The sequence below is a fragment of the Benincasa hispida genome, chromosome 5 (genome assembly GCF_027475165.1).
Source record: "Benincasa hispida cultivar pf3 chromosome 5, pf3_genome.v1.1, whole genome shotgun sequence".
Lineage (NCBI taxonomy): Eukaryota > Viridiplantae > Streptophyta > Magnoliopsida > Cucurbitales > Cucurbitaceae > Benincasa > Benincasa hispida.
In genome coordinates, this window is record NC_143482.1 from 27,133,203 (window position 1) to 27,156,291 (window position 23,089).

The 23,089-nt window shown below is 33.8% G+C and overlaps 1 protein-coding gene and 1 long non-coding RNA gene across 3 annotated transcripts; both read left to right on the forward strand.

Moving 5' to 3' along the window:
- Window positions 1-2,285: 2,285 nt before the first annotated feature.
- On the forward strand, window positions 2,286-21,417 carry LOC120077702 (putative plastid-lipid-associated protein 4, chloroplastic). Of its 2 annotated transcripts, XM_039031664.2 has the most exons (6): window positions 2,286-2,700; window positions 6,265-6,378; window positions 9,213-9,308; window positions 11,351-11,425; window positions 13,549-13,616; window positions 21,109-21,417. In XM_039031664.2, exons 1-6 carry the CDS (start codon window positions 2,377-2,379, stop codon window positions 21,179-21,181), a joined length of 750 nt encoding a protein of 249 aa, XP_038887592.1. In that variant the 5' UTR covers window positions 2,286-2,376; the 3' UTR covers window positions 21,182-21,417. The 2 variants fall into 2 exon arrangements, with proteins under 2 accessions (XP_038887592.1, XP_090169859.1); XM_090313733.1 differs by lacking the exon at window positions 6,265-6,378.
- LOC120077703 (uncharacterized) lies at window positions 14,159-19,808 on the forward strand. Its single transcript, XR_005481821.2, has 2 exons — window positions 14,159-16,501; window positions 16,633-19,808. It is a non-coding gene; the product is annotated as an uncharacterized LOC120077703 (long non-coding RNA).
- Window positions 21,418-23,089: the final 1,672 nt, after the last annotated feature.

The window sequence follows — 23,089 nt, forward strand, 5'->3', positions numbered from 1 at the left end:
AAAGTGAGTCATATCCGTAGTATCGCTAAGATAAGGGACCCAACCTTATCCATAAACTACAGACCATTTAGGTTATTACTTAGATATGATCAACTTGTATATCAACTGCATACATATTTAAGTTATTTAAAATAGCTTTGGATTTTAATTTATTGGATTGCGTTAATACAAAACTAAATGTTGAATAAAATAAAATCTTATTTTATTAAATAAATAATTCATATACAAAGAATTTACAAACTTCGAAACCCACGAGATTTAGGGCATCAACCCCGATATTAATTGATATACTTTATATTAGTTATATAGTATAATTAATTCAATTAAGATATACAATCAAATTGGTACAATAAATTTGAAAACATAAGAAAACTAAAGCAAAAACCTAAATCAGACCATCAAAATCGAACTACTTAAATGAAAATAACTCCATATAAAAACAAAACAAAAGGAAAAAAATTCCACCGAAACACAATTAAAATCATGGTATATCAGTTGCATAAATGAAATATTTTACACAAAGTCTATCATTTAATTAATATATAAAAATAAAGTATATAAAGTATATCAAAATACTTGCTGATACATAAATAAAGGTAAAATTAGCATAATAAAAAGAACGAAATCATATTTAAATGTTTTACTATATTTGAAATATTTAGAAAATCATTGCTAGATTCGCAAATACCCATATATTTATTTTACCCATTACAATTTTTCTTTTGTAAAAATCATTCCACAATAATAAGTAATAAGTTATAAATTTAATGTATTTTAATTTTAAGTTGTTCATCTATTTCAAATTAGAAAATATTCATTTTGGTTTACTATATTTTCAAATTTGATTCATTTTGGTTCCTATGCTTTCAATTTTGGCTCATTTTGGTTTCTATATTTTCAAATTTACTTCCTTTTAGTCCCTATACTTTCAAAATTTTCATTTTGGTCATTGTAATTTTTACTTTGGTTCCTTTTGGTTCTTATACTTTTAAAAAATGATCAATTTTCGTTCCTTCATTTTCATTTTATTTTTAAGGGATCAAAATGGTCATCAATGTTTGAACGTTTGAGAATTAAAATGAACCAAAATCGAGAGTACAAAGATCAAAGTGAAAAATTTAAGAGTACATAAATCAAAATGAACCAAATATAAAAATGTAGTGCCCGTTTGATAACGTTCCCAATTCATTCCCTATTTCTTGTTTCCCGTTTCTTCTTTTTCGAGAATAAGAAACTGGATTATGTTTGATAACTATTTATGTTTATTGCTTTTTGAAAAAAAGAAAAAAAAATTATTTGATAACTACTTATTGTTTATTGTTTTTTTTCTTCATTTTTTTTGGTAACAATATAATATGTAACAATATAATATAAAAGAAGAAGAATGTCATACATTAAACATCGAAAAATATATTATCAAAAGTTTAAGTCATCCAATACAAGTAAGTCTCGATGATAGCTAAATATGATAATAAAGTTGTATCATATCTTTCATATGTTGCCCAAATTTGATCGGTACATTCATCTTTTACTCGAGCCATTTGTCTTAAATGATGTCGAGTCAAATCTAACTTAATTATATTATTATGTAAATGTCGTGGTTGTAAGATATTAAAGCTAAATGAATGTCTTAGTAAAATGAATTTGTATATTGTAAAATTCTACTCAGTTTCAGTTATACTAAAAATATTAGAATTAAAATTGTATATAAACAAGCATATTGCAAAATTTAACACTCAAAAGTTGAAATATATATATAAAAAAAGTTAATATACATATTGAAAATTAAAATAATATATAAACCTAAGCATCGAAAAATTTTAAAATTTGAAATTAAAATAAAATATAAATATAGCAAAATTATTTTTGTAAATAGAAAAATTAATAAAGAAAATAAGAAAAATATAAAAGATGGAAATAAATATAAAAGAAAAAATAGTGCCCTTGAGAATTGAAATTTGAAATTTAAAAATATTAGAAAATATTAAAATTAAAATAATATATAAATTTAAAAATTGGAGAATTTTAAAATTTAAAATTAACAAATATAAGAATTGGAGAATTATTTTTTTGTAAATAACACAATTAATAAAGAAATGTAACGAAGAAAACAGATTCTTCAAAAAATAAAAAAAATCGAAAATATCCAAAAAAAGAAAAAAAAAAAACTCGTAGTGGGATTCGAACCCATGACTGGCAAAAGGAATTAAGTTACCATTAGGACCAGAAATACTTCACGAACGTAATAGTGATAAAATCCCAAAAGTGAGAGAAGCCCCCAACCATACAAAAAAAACGGAACTGCTTTGGAGCGCAAATGGCAACCGTTTCTCTTTCGTTGCGTTCTTCTTTAGCACACACACTAAAGAGAAAAAGATGGCAATGGCCTTATCCTCATCTACACTTACTCCGACCATCAAACTGTCGCCTCCTTCAACATCCCAACAACCCAGGTTTCTTCTTCGCATTCCTTCAAACCCCATTTCCGCTGCCCCATCTTCAAACACTAAGTTCCTCACTGCTTCACCTTCTCACAAGTGGAGGATCAGAATCTCTTTCTTTCCTACCTTTTTGAACAAAGGAAAAGGAAAAGGAAAAGGAAAAGATGTTACTGCTCTTAAAGAGGAACTTCTTCAGGCAATTGCGCCCCTTGATCGAGGAGCTGAGGCCACTCCTGAAGATCAGGAAATGGTTGATCAGGTTGAGTTTTACTCACTTGCATGTGAATTTTGATTATGGAGTAGTTTACTTTATTGAGGATTGTAATTTGAAGAGCCCCATCATGTCTCTTAGTCACTCCTGTCTCGTGGTTGAATCTTCGAGTGAGGTTGATAAAGAAGATACTTGATGTTTCAGAGTCAGGGGATTGGGGCGGGCATAAGGCTTAGAAAGGAATCATTGTAATTTGTGACCGATGGTTTCATAATGTTGGATTTTAGATAGAGAGATTAAAATTAATACTCTTTACCCACATATATCTAAGGGTTCAGAGAGGGAAAACCACAGTGTGGACTGTCGTGGGTGGCCAAATTGAATAATTTCCCTATTTGAAGAGTGTATACGATTTTTTTTTTCTGTGTCTTGCTAAATCATTTTTTTGCGTCTGCATTTTTCGTTGAATAGTCAGATCTGCATATTGTAAGAAAACAGGATTACCTCCTTACATGAGTTAGAGAATGTGAAGTGATAGGAAGGAATGCTTTTGTCTTAGTTATGGAGGTTTTATTTGGTCATTTTTCTCTGTGATGGATCATGATACTAGACGAAGGCAAAGGTGGTGGTATTTTGGAGATGGAGATATGCTTGTGTGTTTCAAGATATGTTTTGTACGAAGCTAGAATCTAAAGGTAACATCTTAAGGTCCCTAAATGTGCTGTTCATGATACACATTGTTGGTCAGAGCACAATGCATGCCACGAGAACTAGCATAACATGCTCATTTGGTTAACCGGTCCTTCTTTGAAGCCTCAATCTCAATTATTATGGGTTAATGCTGTCAAAGCATTGCTTGCTGAATTATGGGTTGAAAGACACCAAAGGATATTCCATGATAATTCCCTTCAGTGGTCAGATCGGTTTGGAATTGCAAGGATCAATGCTTCTCCTTGGTGCTCTCTTTCTAAGCTCTTTGGGAATTAGCCTATTTTATGTCTCATGATGTTTCTTGATATTATTTTATGTCTCATGATGTTCTTGATATTATGTTTGTCTCATGATTTACTTTGAATATTTTGTTTTCTTGTACTTGGAGCATTAGTTTCTTTTCATCAATTCAATGAAAAGTTATGTTTCCTTTTAAAAAAAGTCAGGTCTCTTTTCATTGTACTTGGAGCATTATTCTCTTTTCATTAGGTCTTTGAACATCATTGTGAAGCATTTAATTCATAAAGTCTACATGCAAACCTAGGATCCATTACTCTGTTATCTAATTAAATATATATCAGTTCTAAAAGATAAATTATTATTCTATATTTGTATTCAATTTAATAAATCATAACATAGATAATTTTACATGTGTATTCACTTTTTAACAATTAATAACATGGTTTCTGTTGGGTAAGAAACTGAGCTTTCATTGAGAAAAATGAAAGAATAAACAATGGAAAATGAAAGAACAAGTCCAACGAAAAGGGGCTTCATTCCAAGAAAATCAAACTAAGACCATACTGTGAGACCCCTAATTAAATATGTATATTTGAGAAGGTGTAAGAAGGGTAATTCACGGGAGACAACTAGTTAGTCACTATGAAGCACATACACAAATATGGATAAGATAGGACATGATAATACGCCAATTTCTAAATAATAAAGATATGGATACGTTGAGGATACATCATTTTTATATATTTATATATTTATATATTTTATATATCTCTTTATTTATGTAAATTTAACACAAAGATACTAAATGTAATCCTCCACCAAAAAGCATAAAATGCCAAGCTAATACTAAATTTTGAAATTGAAATACATATTACATTATTCCACAAAACATTCATTCAACAAATCAAAACAAAATTTTTAATACAAAGTAGCCTAGAAACTAGAAAAATTTGAAGCCTTCAAGTCTCAAATATCGTAACATCTTCAACAATGGAGGAGGAGGTTGAGTTTATGGAAGGATTTAATGGCATTGGCTTGAGGTTGAAGATGTCATCTTACCTAACTACCTAATAATTTAGGTTAAATTAAAGGAGATTTAAAAAGAGTGTGAAAGACATAATTCAAAGCCAATAGTGGGATCGAAACTCCTTGGTATAATCGCTTCGAGGCAGCAAAGCTCAATGCCTCACTTTGGTGCTCCATTTCTAATTGCTTTGAAGCCTACTCCTTGCAAGACATAATTTTAAATTGGCAATCTTTTTGTCAACTGGAAGATTAATTGAAGCATCAGAAGTAGAGACAGGAGCTTCGCTTTCTTTAGTACTCTTATTTGTCTTAGCTTCTTGATGTAATTTAGATTTCTATAGCCTAGTTCTATATTTTGTTCGGTTGCAACATTCAGATTGTATTGCTTCATTAGACTACTCTTATTTTAGCCTTTGTTGGCATTCTCATTTTGTTGGATATGATGAGGGTGCTATGGGGGTGTCAACCTAGTTGAGATGCTCTGGTGCACCTACTGATCCTTTGGTTTCCTGATTGATTTCCTTGTATTTGCCTTTATTATGAAAGTACTCATCTCTTGTACTAATTATATTGATTAATAAAGGCTATTTTCTTTTCAAAAAAAAAAAAAAAGTGTGAAAGAAAAAGGCTGTGGGTGGGTGGCGCATTTAAAATATGATTTTTAGTATTTGAAGAAATGAAACGAGGGGCGTAGTTGAAGAAATAAAATGAAGATGAAGGGGGAGGGCCGTGAGTTGAAGTTTAATGTGAGATGAGAAGGAATATGATTTTTAGAGTTTATTTTCTTTTACTTTTTCTGTTTTTATCTTTTTATTTTGTTTTGGTTTGCCTCATTGGGTTTGTGAATGTGAATTAAGTGGGCTGTGGGCTGGGCATTTAAATACAACATCAAGCCTTCAAAAAATAGCTTCAGTGTGTCCACTTCACGTATTTGGAAGAGGACACACGTATCCAAAAAGGAAAAAAATCAAATACTTCACATCACGTAATCGGGACATGTATCTTCCACGTAGCTGGACATATCAGTATCAGATACTTGTCTGGTACTGATTCTCTGCAGTTTCTATGCACTTTGAAGAATCTGTGCTTCATAGGTTAGTGGCACAATTGGTTGAGGGAATGTACGGTGGTGTGGACCATGAGAGGTTTTTGAAGGGTTTGGAAACTGAAGGTTGGGTATGGGGCAGAAGCTTTGAAGGAGAGGATTTGACTCTCTCGAATAGACAATAGGTTTATGTGTTTTCCTTATCTTGTTTTCATATATCTTTTACGAATTTCCTTGTAATTGTTGAGGAATTGTTGAATTGATATTTCAGTGAATAGATATCGACCAGGAAGTTAAATCCCCTATTCTTGGTATATTTGTGATCTTTTTGCTTGCTGGATTTTTTGGTACCTAATCCATAATTACAAAAAGGCCTGTGACTCTTATCAGAAAAAAGAAAAAAACAAAGGGCCTAGTGACCAATGCCTATAAGGAGGTATCAAACCTCCTCACCTAACAAACCTCGTCACATGACCTCTCCACCTCTCGGGCTTTTTGAGTGGTGGAGAGGTCTCTTTTTGTATGTATATACACTTCTAATAAATCATAGCACAGTTAACATTTGTTCTCACTTTGATCATTACCAACAGATATCACGCAAGCTTGAAGCAGCCAACCCCATAAATGAACCCCTCAAATCTGATTTACTAAATGGGAAATGGGAGCTCATATATACTACTTCAAGATCAATTCTGCAAACTGAGGTAGCTGGATACTTCATTACAACACGTTTCCTCACAAGTATTTCTCTACTCCAGCATGCTTGCACAGTACAGATGTTTATGTCGTTTCTCGATCTCTCTCGTTGAATTCCAAATTTTGATTGATATTTAGAAATGAGATCTTTCATCAGCTATTGTTGATAAACTACAATCTTTAATTAAGACAAATGTGTTAACGTCCATAAATAAAATTACTAGCCTAAAACAAGCAAAGGAGCCTCATAAAACAATTGAAAAGAAGGATCAAGCTACCAAGAATAGAAAACAAAATATAATCACTCACCAAAAAGACTTGGTAGAAGAAACCCTAGGGAAACTCTTGAAGCGATTCAAACTTCAAACCATCTTTCAAGATTCCACTGTTCCCTCAAGAATCCTCTTGGTACTTTCTAACCAAGTTGATCAAAGAATAACAAAATGCCTAAGAAGCTAAAAGAGTCTTTGTTTATTTATTTATTTTTTGAAAAGGATAAGAATCAATAAGGAAATGAAAAGAGACTAATGCTCAGAAATACAAGAAGAAACAAAAAAAAATCCAGAAAACCTCAAACTTAGAAACATAAAGTAGCGTAGAAAGAAGCAAAAATACAAAACTTAAGAGTGCCCTAGAGGAGTAATCCAAGGATGATAAATGTCTTGAATTGAAAGCCCTTCAAAATATTTGGAGATATAGCACCATGAGGCAACCTCTAACGGGCCGAATCAAATTGAGTAAGAGAACTTTGGGAAGAACTCTCGAAGATGCATTGATTTCAAAGAATTTCCTCCCTTAGAAGTAGAAGCACTAGAAGGTTCTGTCAGTGGAGCTCTCACTTTACTTTCTCTCTATGTATCTTGGTTCTTTCATAATGGAGTTTAATCTTTCTCATAGTATTAGATTAACTATGTAACTCATTCTATCAAGTATTCGTTTATATTATGTCTTTTTTTAATGCCATCACAGGCGAGTTTGGAATAGATTGGATACTGCAAAATTTCTCATGGAAAGGGATTGATGGAGGTAAGGTAGCTCATTTGTTTTGCTGGAAATTGGTCTATAAAGCACAAGATGATGGGGGGTCAGGTATTAGAGCCTTAAAATACAGAAATTCAGCTCTGTTGGCTGAACGGGGGTGGCGTTTCACGATGGAGCCCCACCCATTTTGAAGAAAAGTTATTGTTAGTAATCATGGCAGCTCTCCTTTTGATTGGCAGTTAGCCGCAAGATATAGATTCAGTCTCAAAAGCCGATTGGATTAATATTTCAAAGACTTGGAAATGTTTTCAATCTTTTGCTGCATTCAAGATCAACAATGGTGCTTGTATTTACTTTTGGAAGGATATATGACTTGAGAATTTTCCCTTAAAAACTCGCTTTCTACAATTATTTGCAATTTCCACTTCTCAAAATGGCTTGGTTTTGAAATTCTGGGATTCATCTTTGCTTTTCTGGAACCTTAATTTTCGTAGATTATTGAAAGATGAGGAAATTTCTGCCTTGCTAACTCATTTGGAGATTCTTGCTTCCATGAATGTTGGCTCACAGGAAGATTCCAAGATTTGCTCGTCTTTATCATTTGTCTTCCCTTGAAAATCGTTTGGTTTCTAATTTTTTGGTTTAGTTTAGAGAGCTCAGTTTCATCTCAGTTTCTTTCTCATTTGGTTTTACTTGTGAACACCATCGATCGACTATCAAAAAAGATGCATTCGTTAGTGGGTCCTTTTTGTTGTATTCTTTGTTGGAAGACAATGTAAGACCTAGATCACCTACTTTGGAGTTGTGAGTTTACAAGATCTATGTGGAGCTGCTTCTTCTAGGGGTTTGGCTTTGTGCTTGCTCGTCAGAGGGTTGTTTGAGATTTGATTGAGGAGTTTCTTGTCGATTCCTTGGTCATTTTTATGTTGTGATGAGGTGTGTGCTTTGTTATGTAATCTTTGGGGTGAGAGAAATAACAAAGTTTTTAGAGGTGTGTAGAGGGATCCTTGTGATGTTTGGTCCTTGATGGGGTCCAAGTTTTCTTTGGGCTTCAACTTAAGACTTTTCAACAAGAAACAACTTATTGATATAATGAAAAGGAATAAATGTTCTTATATAAAAAGAAAAGGAATAAATGTTCTTCAAGGGATACAAACCCCTAAATGGAGTGAAAATAAAGAAAAAAAATTAAAAACAAGAAATTATAGACAATTACAATCAAATTGAGATCAACCATGAAAACATTTAAAGAACAATAGACTATTCCAAATTCCTTGCCGTCTGCGAACCAAAATAACACAATGAGAGCTTGCAAACCAAGGTTGAAACTAAGAACAAAGACTCCACAAACCATTGATAATTAAAGATATCGGCAAATGGCCGACTTCTCGCAGAATCAATATCCTCTCATTGGTTTGTAAAATTTGAATTGATAATAGTTCTGGAACCCCAATAGAAGATAACTCCTTTATCACCGATTCACACGTTGGCCGTGGGATGGTGTATGAGACAAAACATGAAAGGGTATTTGAGTAATTATCATGTGTCTGATTCCTACTCCAATTCAATTTCTAGTAAACGACATCAATAGGTTTTTTTTATTATGATTTCAGATAATTTTTAGTAAATGACATCCAAAGAATAATATTCCTATTCTCATTGATTTCTCTCCAGTTGATTTTATATTTCGATTCTTGGTAAGTAAACCGGGCCTGACAACATTGAAATAAGATGACAAATATCCATACAACACATTGAGTGCTATGTTAAATCATCAATTGTTTAAAATTTAGGCTATAGAGTTAAGGTGGACTTAATCTCTTAATCATTTGATAAATTCTTAACAGTTGTGTTTTGACAGAGGCCCAAGTTTTTAAGATCAAGAACAAACTATCAAGGAATCAATGTAGATACACTCAGAGCTCAAAATATGGAATCTGGGCCGTTCTTCAACCAGGTATAAGTTACAGCTCCCTTTATTGCATTCATTTTTAATGAGATATTACATGCTTTCTCTGTCTTACTTCCTAATTAACTTTTGTGTCAATGGATCATCTTTGTATGTAATGTAATTTCTGTAAATTGTATTTACTATTGTCTTTACTCTTTGCCCACCAGATGCCATATCAGATGATGTTATTTTGAAACCAAGTTACGAACTGGATGATATCACATCTTTAGATGAAGATGGACCATTTAGCTTTTTACATACTAATGGTTATCCACTTAAGACTCGAGAAAATGGAAATGCATTGAAATGAGGTTAATGTCTTACTTAAGTACCAAGTTTTGATTAAAAAATTCAATAGTTAGTGTGTCAATACGTATGTAAATTTCTTGTTGTAGCTTGTTAAATCATCAACCAACTTAAAAGCTTAAGCTGATAGGTTATTGTAAATTTAATTATTTTAATACTTCAACACTCTCCTTCACTTGAGGGTATCTCATCTCCCCTTCATTTTGTAGCCCTTTGTTGATAATAAAATGATGTTTGTTTCTTATTGTTGCGTTATTTTTGTGCAATGTAGAACTGAAAGTGTACAGTGTCAAGTTTTAATATAGTGAATTGAGTTTGAGTTTTGTCCATAGGATTGGGCTGTTAATTTAATTAAGTGCTGCAACTACTTCTAACTTATTTTACATGGAGGGCCAAACATCAAAGTCGGGTTATTGACTAAGCACTATTCCTACTCCTAATGAGGTCGACTCCATTGTAAAATGCATGAAAGTTGATCCCCATTGTCTGACCCTACATAAGTTGTATATCTTTGGAGTAATGTTCACTTTCTTGGTTTTCTTGATCTTCTTCCTCTAGTGTAGCAACTGCCCTCCTTTGTGGACACTCATTTGAGAGGTGTCCTTGTTGCCCACAACGAAAACATTTCCCTAATGTTGGTTTTCCATATGTATTAGCATTATGTCTTTCGTTTCATTGATGCTTGATCACTTGGTTTGCTTTGTTTTGAAGATATTTCTTTGATTTCGTACAGGAAGTATTTCCATTTTGGACTTGTTTGTTATTGTCAGATGTTCTTCTTTGATATGTGTTAAATGGTTTGTCCCATGCATTTTTCTTGTTAGCTGTAGTTTCTGTTTTCTTTTCAATCTTGGTTTCTGCTTTGGTTCTCCAGTGTTCACGTTGACAAAGAAGCTCTCTACACATTTAACCCAATTGAGAAATGCTTCAAGGTCGATTTTCCTATTAAATGTTGGCATACCAATCTTCATGTTATAGTCTGTGGTTGGTTCTCACATTCTTTGTCATGATCAACTCTCACAAGTTGTCTATTTCCTGGAAATCTTCTAATAAGTAGTTCCTCATTATCACTTGAGGATTCTGAATCTTGATCTTCTTGTTGGAGTTCTTGGATTCTTGAAAGGTTTACCAATGCTTGATTTCTTGCTGGAGATTGTGAGTGGCTCCCTATTATTAATTCTGCATGGTTTTGTTGTCTTTCTTGATTTTGATTCCCATTTCTTGCATTTTCTCTATTATCGAAAGGTTGAGGTGGAGGAGCAGCAATGGTTAAAGTGAATGTACGCCACAAGACTAAAAAATACAAAGCACCAGATCGGTTACCACATTAAATGTTTTCAGCATAAAACAGACATAAAAAGGACTATTAAACTACATAGCCTGAACAAACTAGAAAACTAATAACGTATAACCAACCTAACAATTAAAAGGACAAGTGATACATCACCTACTTAAGTGGAGACATCAATCAGAGGGAATTTTTTTTTTTGCAGCAGAGGTAGTTGAGAGATTGTATGATCCTTAGTTTAAATGTTGAATAGGTTTAGTCCTTTTAGTACTAAAAGTTTCTATACGGGTTTAACTGTTGAATTCCAAGAAGCATTGCAAAAAGGATGTAACAATATATCAAAGAAGTGGTTATCCATTTTTCTTAATTAGATAATGAGAGGGATTGGTTTATGAGTCCAACTTTACGTTCATGTTAGATAATAAACCACTACTCATATTTGTCCTTTTCGTAGGTCACAGCAAACTTGAAGCCTTTAAATTCAAGAAAAGTAGCTGTTCAATTTGACACATTCAAAATCCTTGGTCTGGTAAGTCATTTGGTTTCTTTGACTATTTTACTTGGTTCCATATGCAGATCAAACTATATTTTGTACATGCATTTTTCAGACTCTGGGATTCATTTTCTTTAAATAATTGAAATGAGAAGTTACATTACTGGATAGTTTGGATGTCTTTTGTAGGGCCTATGACTGAAGCTATTTTAACTGGACACCCTGCTTAGAAAGAATTGAGACCCTTGGACCTACTTTCAAACCTAGGAAACCTGCTTAGCTGTTGCAATTAAATTTTAAGCTTCTTAACTTTCTAAATAAGTTCAACATACTACGTTTCATTAAAATCTTTAAATAATGGATTTGAAGCATTTCAATTTTAAAAAATTAGTAGTTAGGTTACTGTTGGCAATGGAAAACAAATGTGAAGTCTTATCTAGAGTAAAATTAGTTGGTTATGCTAGTTAAATAACTTGAACTATATTATCTCCAACCAGCATCGAGTTGGATAAGCATACAAATGTCTTTGAGTTTGGAGTTTCTGTTGCTGGTCAGCAAAAGGAATTGCTCTGTTCTTTTATCACTGGTATTTCTATTTGTTTGTTGATTAGCTAAGGGTCAAGCACCAATTGCCTTTTGACTAGGACGGGTGGTGGGGGTTGGGAGAAACAGTATCCGCAAAAATGATTGTAAGAATTAGTGCCTGGAAATGATATTTGGATAAAATTGACTATATCATAATTGGGAGAAACAAAATTAGTAAAACTAACGACACTGGGGTAAGTGTCCCATATTTCTTTTGACCATGCTACAGAAATTTTGAGTACTTTTAATTAAGTTTCATTTTTTGCCCTCTCATAAGTCGTTCCAAAAACACCATTATTGCAATTTAGTAACTGCAAGTTTTTTAAATTTATTATTTAAAATTTTTAATTATTATTTTATTTATCTTATTTTTACTATAAATTATGGAGGGCTAATTGGAAGCCAACTGCCTAAAAATTATAGCTCCACACAAAATGCTCAAAATCACATCTCTAGAGGATATGGTCTAGGTCTTTCTATTGCTTTCTGACAAACAATACAACAAAATGGTCCAACTAACAAAGGCAACTACTTTTTAAGGACAAATGAATTAGATAAGAAAACGTGATGCATAGAGGTTTATCTTCCACCCGCTGATCCTCCCCAAAATATGTTTTCTTCTCCTCTCCCATTATACAATGAACCAAGCAAGAAACAGAAGGAAGCTCAAGGAAATATCCTTCCATAGATTCCTGTGTGTGCCTTTAATCCTACCCGACAACCATTCAAAAGAATGAGGTTCGTATTCTTTGCTTGGGGTTTTTCCCTTGTACATATCAATGAATTGTTTCTTTTACCAAAAGAATGAGGTTCATGCTTGCTGGCAGTAATCCTATACCAGAGGGTTTTAGGCTCAAGGATGTTGGGTCTATGGGCTGGTTTTGTAGGATGCAACAGGCCCACCTCTTGGAAGTAATCTCAAATCTGTTTCTTTTTGGAACCCAGTGGTAGATAAATTAAGGAAGAGTTTGGCTTCTTGAAAGAAAAGATTCTTCTCCAAAAGTGGTAGAACAAGTGGCTCGGAGTTTCATGGGCTGCTTTACAGATTCTGCAACAATGAGGGGAGAGAGCCATGTGAGAATTAGGGACCATAAATGCAAAATATGGAATTTTTGAAATAGGTACCTAGATTTTCAAGCTCAGATAATTTGTAAATTGACGTGAAAGACAGCTTTTATAAATTAAACTATCAAATCATTTACTCATTTCACAGAAACTAAGCTAAAAACTACAGAAGACGAGATTTCTGAATAGGCTATCTTAAAGAAATCCTATTCAGAAATCTCCTCAGTACCTCAGGTATAATAAACTACAATGAAGAAATCCTCCCGCTAGCTTGACACTGCCTAGTCATACCAATCTCCTCAGTACCTTAGGTGACTTCTACATGGAAACCAAACCCAATGCTTTTCTTAAATGATGAAGTAAGGCAAGGTACACCTCTGTCTGGTTGTGGCTGAACGGAATCATATTGGCTGAGTGCCAATCATAGAGCATTCCACTAAGGTCTCACAATGGATCTCTCGCCAGTTCTAATTTCATTGATGTAATCCTTTTCATGTCTTGATCAACAGATACCGGTTAAAGCACCTGGAAGAGCCCGCGGTGAACTGGAAATCACATATTTGGATGAAGAGTTGCGGTAAGTAATCGTGCTAAAATTTTCTTACCATTTTCTAGTTTTATTCTGGTTATAGGAAATCTGCTTGATTTTTGGATTATAAGCAGTTAGTTCTCTATGTGAAACATGTTTAGATTAGATGATATCTATGTCAAAATGTAATAGTAAAGTCTTTATCCAATGAATAATCAATTTTCACGTCCTAAAACTAATTTTATTTATAGCTTAGTGGATGACAGAAAACTGTTAATATGAACAATAAAATTAATAATTATTTCGAAGATAAACTACAAGTTATATGGATAAACTTCTTATTATAGTGGTCATTGATCTAAATGAGCTTGAAATAAAAGCTAGTTCAAGGTCTAGATTACAAAAATAATAGTTTAGAAGAAAGTTTGTGTCTAAAGGTTAGTAGGTCGACTCAATATCAACTTGAATCCAGTATCTCTAGTTGCCTCTATCCTTGAAATTCAAACAAATGTTGCTTCTTTTGTAGGAGGCTTTTAAGTAACCTTTTCTGAAGGAAGTTGCGAGAAGGGAGTTTTTTTTTTTTTTTTTTTTTTTTTTTTTTTTTTTTTTTTTTTTTTTTTTTTTTTTTTTTTTTTTTTTTGTTAAATCACCACTTAACTCAAAAGCTTAAGTCAATAGATCACAGTAAAATAATCTTATACCTATACTTTAATACTCCCCTACTTGTGGACTTGAAAATTTACACAATACTTGACAAGTATAAATATTAATTGGAAATGGATTTTTCAATTTGATCGCCTGCTCTTTTTAAGAGAATAAAAGTATTTTATTATGTTCAAATATGTGAAACTTCTTCTTCTTTTTTTTTTTTTTTTTTTTTTATAAGAGATAATTTCATTGATGAATGAAATTACAAAAGAGAAGGGAAAGAAGCCCCAACAACAAAAGAGTTATAAAAGACATCTCCAATTGGTCAAAAGAGTATCAAAACTATAACAATTGAATTGCTTAGATAATTTACACCAAGAGAGAAATGCTAATCACATGATCAAAAAAGAGGTCGAAATGTTGGGTTTTGTTGTTGAAGAGACGATTGATCTGTTCAAACCAGACCTATCAAAGGAAAACCCTAACAATATTTTTCCAAAGAAGACCTTTTCTCCCCTTGAAAGGATGATCATCAATAACAAGGGAGAGGATTAGGTTGATATCCAGGGGAAAGACCATATGCCAATTAAAAGGAAGAAGAATGTGGTTCTAGAAGGTCCTTGAGAAAGCACAAAACATAAATAAATGGCTTTGGGATTCATTGTCTTTTTTGCAAAGATAGCACTAGTTGGAATGGCTCCTCCATACCATCAAGAAGAGTGATTTCCGCTATAATTTGATTCTTTTGAATGTCAACACAACCAAAGGTTTCTTCGTTCCAAGCTTTGAGGATTTCTTTAAGGCCCTTCAACTTAACAATAAAGCCATGTCCCGGTCGCCCAAGCAAAGGAGTGTTCTTCCGCCAATAATCAACAAGGTCACCGAAATCTTTGTGCAACAGCCACATATTTTCAAAGTGGAAAGGGGTGGGACCCCATTTGTGACCAATGGATAGCAAGATAGGGTAGTGGTCGGATGTCGCTCTCCAATCTCTTGGATATAGTGTAGGCAAATTTCTGTTGAATGCTTTCAGTTATCAAAAAACAATCTATGAGTGTGAAGATCGAGTAATATCTACGGGTCCAAATCCAATTGATATTTGGCGCATGGAAAAGTCTGATGAACGTTTGGCGGTCAATGTGACTGAGGTTGCCTTGACCAGCTGTACGACAGAGCAGTAGATACCAACAAGCATTTTTCTTCTCCAAGGCGAACCAGGGTTACATGGGATCCGACACCCAAGGAGTCAGAAGTGAGCTTGGGCCCTTCTCTTAGTTTGTCTGACGCGAAAGGGAAAGGAAAGGCCCATGTGCAGGAGTGTGAATCTGAGCTTCTTAACAGACTGGCCTCGAAGGGCATTATTATACTGAAGAAGACCCATCCCACTGAATCCAATGAATCCAATAAAAATAAAAGCTCCTTCCCTAAAGTCCATAAGCCCAAAGGGATTAAATTTTCAAATAAATATGAAGCCCATACTTCTCTAAATAAGGGTGTGATCTGTTCCACGAACGTAAGGGAGACTTCTTCCTGAAAAATGCAGAATTGAAGATCTACAAAAGTTGACCTCGAGCAATCATCGAAAATTTCTCTCTCAGCCCAGGGAACTTGATTTCTGAAAATCAATTTACTCCTCTGCTTGAGAAAAATTCGGAGATCCCAGACTTTCAGATGGTCTTCCGCGATGATTTTGACTTGAGTTGATGAAGGTGAAAAAAATTTTGATGCTTGACAATCCATCTCCTCTGCATGATCAAAACTTGAACTCAATTGAAATTAAGAGTGAAACTGAGCTCCAGTCAACTGTCTCCCCCTAAAAGACTGTTCCCCTTGAACAAGGAAGTGGTTGAAACTTTGTTAGAACATAATTTGTGTATTCGTGCCATCATTTGAAAAGGAAATGGGCACAGAAAAGGTGGGGCCTCAAATAAAAACTAACCAGAGAAGTCAAAGCGCTGATTAGCAGTTGGGAAAAGGAAGCGACAACGATTAAAAATATTAGTTCTCAAGGCATTATTGTTTCTCCATGTTAGTTCTCTCCTGGAATGTTAGAGGTCTCAATGCTCACCCCAAAAGAGCTTTGGTGAAGAATTTGTTGGTTAAATTCAATCCGGATGTTGTTATTCTCTAAGAATAAAAAATTAGCGACATTGATAGAAAGATGGTGAAGTCTATATGCAGTAGTCGTCATATAGGTTGGGTGGCTCTCAATGCTATTGGCTCATCGGGAGGAATTTTAATTATGTGGAAGGAAGATTCTGTTACGATGGTTGACTCTTTTCAAGGTCAATTCTCCCTCTCTATTCTCTGTAGACTTAATGCTGATTTTCTTGGTTGGATCACAGGCATTTATGGCCTTTCCCCATATAAAAAACAAAGACTAACAAGAGCTCTCAAACTTGTATGGTTTATGCAGAGATTTTTGGTGTGTCGGATGGGACTTCAATGTCGTTAGATGAGCTACTGAGAAGAGCTTGGGTGACCGTTCTACAAGAAGTATGAATCTGTTTAGCAACTTGATAGAGGAGATGGAGTTAGTCGATATTTCATTTCGGAATGGCTCTTTCTCGTGGTCCAGATCAAGAATTAGACCGGAAGCTTCAAAGATTGACCGCTTTCTTCTCTCTAAACCGTGGCTAGAGTTTTTTAGAGAAGTCAAAGCTGACAAACTCCCACGTGTTACTTCAGATCACTTCCCTATTTTATTATCTTTAGGCGTGTAGTTGTGGGGTCTAACTCTATTCAGATTTGAAAATGTTTGGCTTGATCATCACATGTTTGGTAAGAATTAAGAAGGTTGGTGGGCTAGCTTTAACGTTGAAGGATGGTCGAACTATGCTTTTATGGAGAAGCTTAAAATGGGAGGTGCTAAAAAGGTGGAATAAGGAGGTCTTCGAAAATATCATAACTCAAAAGAAAGCTTTGCTTGAGAAGATTTGTTCTTTTGATTCGATGGAAGATGCGGGTCCTCTCACTAAAGTTGATACTAAGAAAGAGAGGATTGTAAGGCTGCCCTCCTTGAGACTATCATTAAAGAACAGAGGATCTAGGTCCAAAAAAGCAAAGTTCATGGCTTTAAGAGGGTAAGGGAAACCCAAACTTCTTTCATAGATGGGTCTTGGCAAGAAAAAGTAAGAACTTAATATCGGTTTTAGAAAGTAATGATGGTCAGATTCTTTTGACTGAAGACAAGATTGTGAATGAAATTCTATCTTTTTACACTACCCTTTATAGTATTAAAATTCCCCAACCTTTCACCTTTGAAGGTGCTAACTGGGGGGCTCTTAGCCCTTACAACTCTTTAGCCTTGGATGTTTTGTTTGAGGAACCTCAAATCTCTGAGCCCAGATGGTATGACAGGTGAGTTTAATAAAAAGTCTCCTGAAGCCCGATTTAGCAGGGGTGTTCCAAGATTTTTTTTAAAAATGGTGTTATCAATAAATGTCGCGATGAGACGTACATTTTCCTTATCCCTAAGAAGAAGAAGGCCTCTCGGGTTAGTGACTTCAGACCTATCAGTTTGGTGACCTCCCTGTACAAAATCATCTCCAAGGTGTTGGCTAAGAGACTAAAGAAAATTCTGCCTTCAATTGTGTATGATTCTCAGGCTGCCTTTGTGGAGGGGCATCAAATTCTCGATGTTATCTTAATGGTTTCTGAATCAGTGGCGAAATAGAAGTCGTCTAGGAAAAAAGGTGCCCTCCTAAAGCTTGATCTTGAGAAAGCGTATCATAAGGTTGATTAATTTTTTTTTTTTTTTTATGCGGTTTTGAGGCTTAAGGGGTTCAGTAGAAAATGGATAAAGTGGATTTGAGAGTGTCTTTCCTCGACTGACTTCTCTGTTCTTATTAATGGTAGACCAAGGAGTAAGATTTATGCCAAAAGGGGTTTGCATCAGGGGGATCCACTAGCTCCTTTTCTCTTCACGATTGTGGGGGATGCCCTTTGTAGCCTCATTCACTTCTACAATGAAAGGAAGTTTGTTAGAAGTTTCTCTTTTGGTTAATATGCACTCAGATTTAACACAACTCCAGTATGTTGTTCTTTTTTGCTCTTGGGAGAATGGTAACCTCTCAGCATGGTGGCTTGTTGTTGACTTGTTTCTTTTGGGATCGCGGCTATCTCTCAATGTTACTAAAACTTCTATCATTGACATCAACCTTGATAGAGAGGATGTGAATCTTCACGCCACAAAGATTGGATGCAAAGTGGAGTCCTTCCCTTTTACGTACTTGGGCTTTCCTATTGGAGGGAAGCATAGTGCTAAGGAAGCTTAGAAGTTGCTTGAAGAGAGGCTCAAAGTTAAGGTGGACTGAGGAGAGGAATTTCCCTCTCTAAAGAAGGTAGGTCTACTCTTATTCCTTTCTATTTATTCTCCTTGATGCAAGCTCCTATTAACATTATCAACTGCCTTGAAAAGATCATTAGAGATTTCGTTTGGGATGGGGCCCATGGGGGCCCTTGCAACCCTACCTCCTACCTTGTCACCTGGAATTTGATGTTTCTCCCAATTACCTATGGTGGCCTTGGAACTGGGTCACTTTGTTGGAAAAAAAAAAAAGAAGCTTTCCTTATGAAATGGCTTTGGAGGTTTTGCTAGGAAGAGAATGCTCTATGGAGACGTAATATTGGGGCTATTTATGGAGTAGATGCTCACGGATGGACTTCAGAGGCACCTAAGAAGGGAAGAAAAACTAGACTTTTGGCTGGCATCTTAAAGCATAAAGACCAGTGTTTTGAGTTTATTTATTATAGGCAATAAGAAAGTGATCAGATTTTGGGTGGACAATTGGTGTGATCGTCAACCCCTACCACAGAAATTCTCCAATATCTTTACTTTATCTTTGAAAAAAGATGTTGTGATATAGGACTGCTGGTGTGCTTCCAGTCAATCATGGAATCTGGACCTTAGAAGAAATGTGTTTGATAAAGAATTGGGTGATATGGTGGCTAATTCGGAAATCTTAAACTCCTGGGCTGCCTCAGGTTGGTCGCAATTGCCTCAAGTGGAAGGTTGACTCCTTAGGGAAGTTTACTACCAAATCTACCTTTTTGAACGTCATCAAAAGAATCTCCTTCCCCATCTTCCCTTTGGTAAATCTTGTTTGGAAGCTTAAAATCTCCCCTAAAAAAGTCAAATTCTTCCTTTGGCCCTTGCTTATAGAGGCTTAAATACTCATGATAAGCTTCAAAGGACGTTTAAAAATATCCCTCTAGGCCCCTTTATCTGCTGCTTTTGTTTGAAAGATGAGGAATCTCTTGATCACTTATTTCTCCATTGTGATTTTGCTATTAAGGGGTGAACTCTTGTTTAGAACTTTTGGCTTGGAGCGTGGACTCCAAAACAAAGTTGATGACTGGCTACTTGATTGGCTTGATTGTTTCTCCTTCGTGGGTAAAGGGAAAGTTCTTTTGAGGTGTGCTTCTCGGTCTCTTTTGTGGTGTCTCTGGAAGGAAAGGAATTGTAGAGTTTTTAAAGATAAGTATACTTCTTTTGATTCTTTTTGGACTGTTGTTCAACACACAACCTCTTGGTGGTGTACTAACCATACCAAATTCTTTTGTAATTATACTCTCCATGATTTTTAACAATTGGAAGGCTCTTCTTAACTAGTGCTTTGGGGAGGGGTCTTCTTATAAGTGATTTTGAATTATTATGTTTGGTTTCCAAAGTGACTTTAGAATTATCAAATTATAAATAATGACATTTCCTATTTGAGAAATTATTTTAAAAGGGCAAAAAAACTATTCTTCAAAATAAGGGGAAATTCGGTATTTCAATAGAAGAATACAATGAAGGCAACTCTTTAACGGGATCTCCAGTCAATCATCCACCATGAATCGCCTGGTAACTAATTATTGAAAACTCAGTTTTAAATGTTTTTAGTTTTTTCTAAAATCAATTTCAACATTTGTCAAACATCAATATTTGAAAAGAAAGTAATTTTTATAACCATTCTCAAACATACACTAATATAAAGATCTAAACTCTAGGACTGAGAGTGACTTTGGTAGGCAGCACATCAAAACTCTTTGAAAATTTCTAAGCACTCTCCTTTTACGAGAATCACTTAATTTGCTCTTCTTCCAAAATTGTTTAGAGAAATGCTTTCACATAGTAACAATTCTTTATAAGCGTTTATGAAGTCATCCGTACAAGAACTTGGTGCAATTATGATGTCGTTCATTTGATCACTACTTACTAAAGTGTATGTGATGGTTACTTGCAATCTAATCAGTTCTGTTTTGTAACAATTGATTGCCAAAAGACCATTAATGATTTTTTTTCCAGGATAAGAAACAATTTCATTAACAAATGAAATACCCAAAGAATTACAAAAAAAAAAAAAAAAAAAAAAAAAAAAACCTCATAATGAGATACAAGATGAACCAAAGGGATACCCCTTGAAGAAGATATAGGTACAACAAAAACCAAGGGGGAGGGTGAAAACAGAAGTGTAAGCTGGATTGATGATGCAAGAAGCCCGCCGATCTCCGAATGCAATTGAAAGGGAAAACTCGAACAAAATAACAATCCAAAGAACATCAATGAGTTGCAAGCGATTCTATAAAACAATGAAAACAAAAACCACTAAAGGCTTACATTGTCATGAATAGTAGTAAATGAGTTGACTTGAAAGTTTAAATAGAACCTAACCCAACAATTTTGCATGCACTGCAATATGATGGATCTTTCTTACTATCTTTATATGTTATACAAATAATAACAATGTTAAAGAGGCATTGAATCCTTTGAATATGGTCTTTTTAACGAATATGTTTTCATTGGTTCTCTTTTAATTCATTGGACATTAGATTGATATTACTTTTATACATTCATTCATCCCTGGGGTGTTATTAAGCTGTTATATATATGATTGAATTTTGACAGAATATCCAGAGGTGACAAAGGGAATCTCTTTATCTTGAAGATGATCGATCCTTCTTATCGAGTACCCGTGTAATGCTAATCTCTTTACGTTACTAGTAATATCTTCCTAAAGCCAGATGAAATCACAAAACCAGAGAGTGAATATTATGATCTTCTAAATTGATTCTCATGATATCTTCATAAAACTTGTGGCAATCTTCTGTATATTTGCCATATACCAAATTGTACCATAAGAATCTCTGCATCGTGTACCCTAGAAACAATTTGTTCTCTTGTTCCTGTGTTTTATGAGAATATATGTTTCATCCATTCATATTTTAATGTAGTAATTTGTATGAGTGTTTGCGAGAACCCGTAAGTATGATGGTTCATTAGGGGATTAATAGTACTTAAATTCTAAGATTTAATTATAATGGTAAAATGGATTTTTGATATAGCTGTAATTACGGATGATTGCAAATGAATCCATAGATGAATTTCATTAATTAATTTTGTATAATTGAAACTTATAATTTCTTTGTCTATAAAGTTCTCTTGCTAGTGCATTGGAACATGAGAACCAATTTGGTTTAGAGAAAAATAAAATAAAATTTTAATTGTGTTTTTTTGTGAACTCGAGGAGCATACAGAAACACAGATACCAATAAAATCTAATATTAAAATAAATAAGGTAATTGCAATTTATAGCATTTTTAGGAATAATAACCGAGTGTATAAATATCATTTTAAAAAAATTGCAAATATAGACAAGTCTATCAGCGATAAAGACTTCTATCTATGGTCTATTACTTATAGACTCCTACTAATAATATGATCTATCACTTATAGACTATTTAAATGTGGCCATAATTTTTTTTTACATTATGTTATATCTACTAATATTTTGAGTCTAATGTCTATATTTGTAACTGACCCAAATAAATATAATATAATATAATAATAAAATAAATAAATAAATATTAAGATAAATTAAATATAATATATAAATATATAGAATAAATAAATAAAAAAAGTAAATAAAATAAAAAGGATGGATTTCTCCACTTTCTCCAATCTTTTTGGATTTTGCCTAATGTGTGTTTGTCTTCCAAAATCTACCAAATGCTATTATTTATAGGTAGTTTGGCAAGTAGAGGGTAAATTACATTGACACTAATAATGTTTAAAGTTGAGACACATAAACAACACTTCGAAAAATGAGGGCATGACATATGGTCAATGACTAAGCATGAGCATTTAATAGGCATCTATTACCATAATATTTATAATACTCCCCCTTAGATGTCCCATTATATATATATAATATGCCTCGTTAAAACCTTATTAGGAAAAAAACCCATTGAGAAAAAAAATTCCTATTGATGGAAAAAATGTACATATTTCATATAATCTAATACTTTTAAAAAGAATACAGTATGCTTATTTCTCCTTGTGGAAACATCACTTGATATCTCTGAGTCGTCATATTCCAATATTGTGCACCAATGTCTCAAAAGTTATGGTTGGTAATGATTTTGTAAACAAGTCTGCTAGGTTATCATTCGAACAAATTTGTTGTTAAGTGATGTCATCATTTTCTTCAAGACCATGAGTGTAGAAAAACTTTAATGAAATATGCTTTGTTCTATTTCCTTAATACATCCTCATTTTATTTGGGATATGCATGTTATATTGTCTTTGTATAATATCGTTGAGAGATTTTTACTAGAAGACAAACCACATGTTTCACGAATGTGCCGAGTCATTAATCTTAGTCATACACATTCTCGACTAGCATTGTGAATTGCAAGAATTTCATCAGATATATGTAACAAAATTACTAAAAAGTACTACAAAGCAATGTATAAACTAGTACTGCTATATAAGTGCACTTATTTCTCAAAATTTATGGTTCTTAAGGACCTAACATTCTTCATCATCTTTCTGAGATCAGATGATATATCATTTTCATATTGATTGACTAAACCATCATAGGAGTATT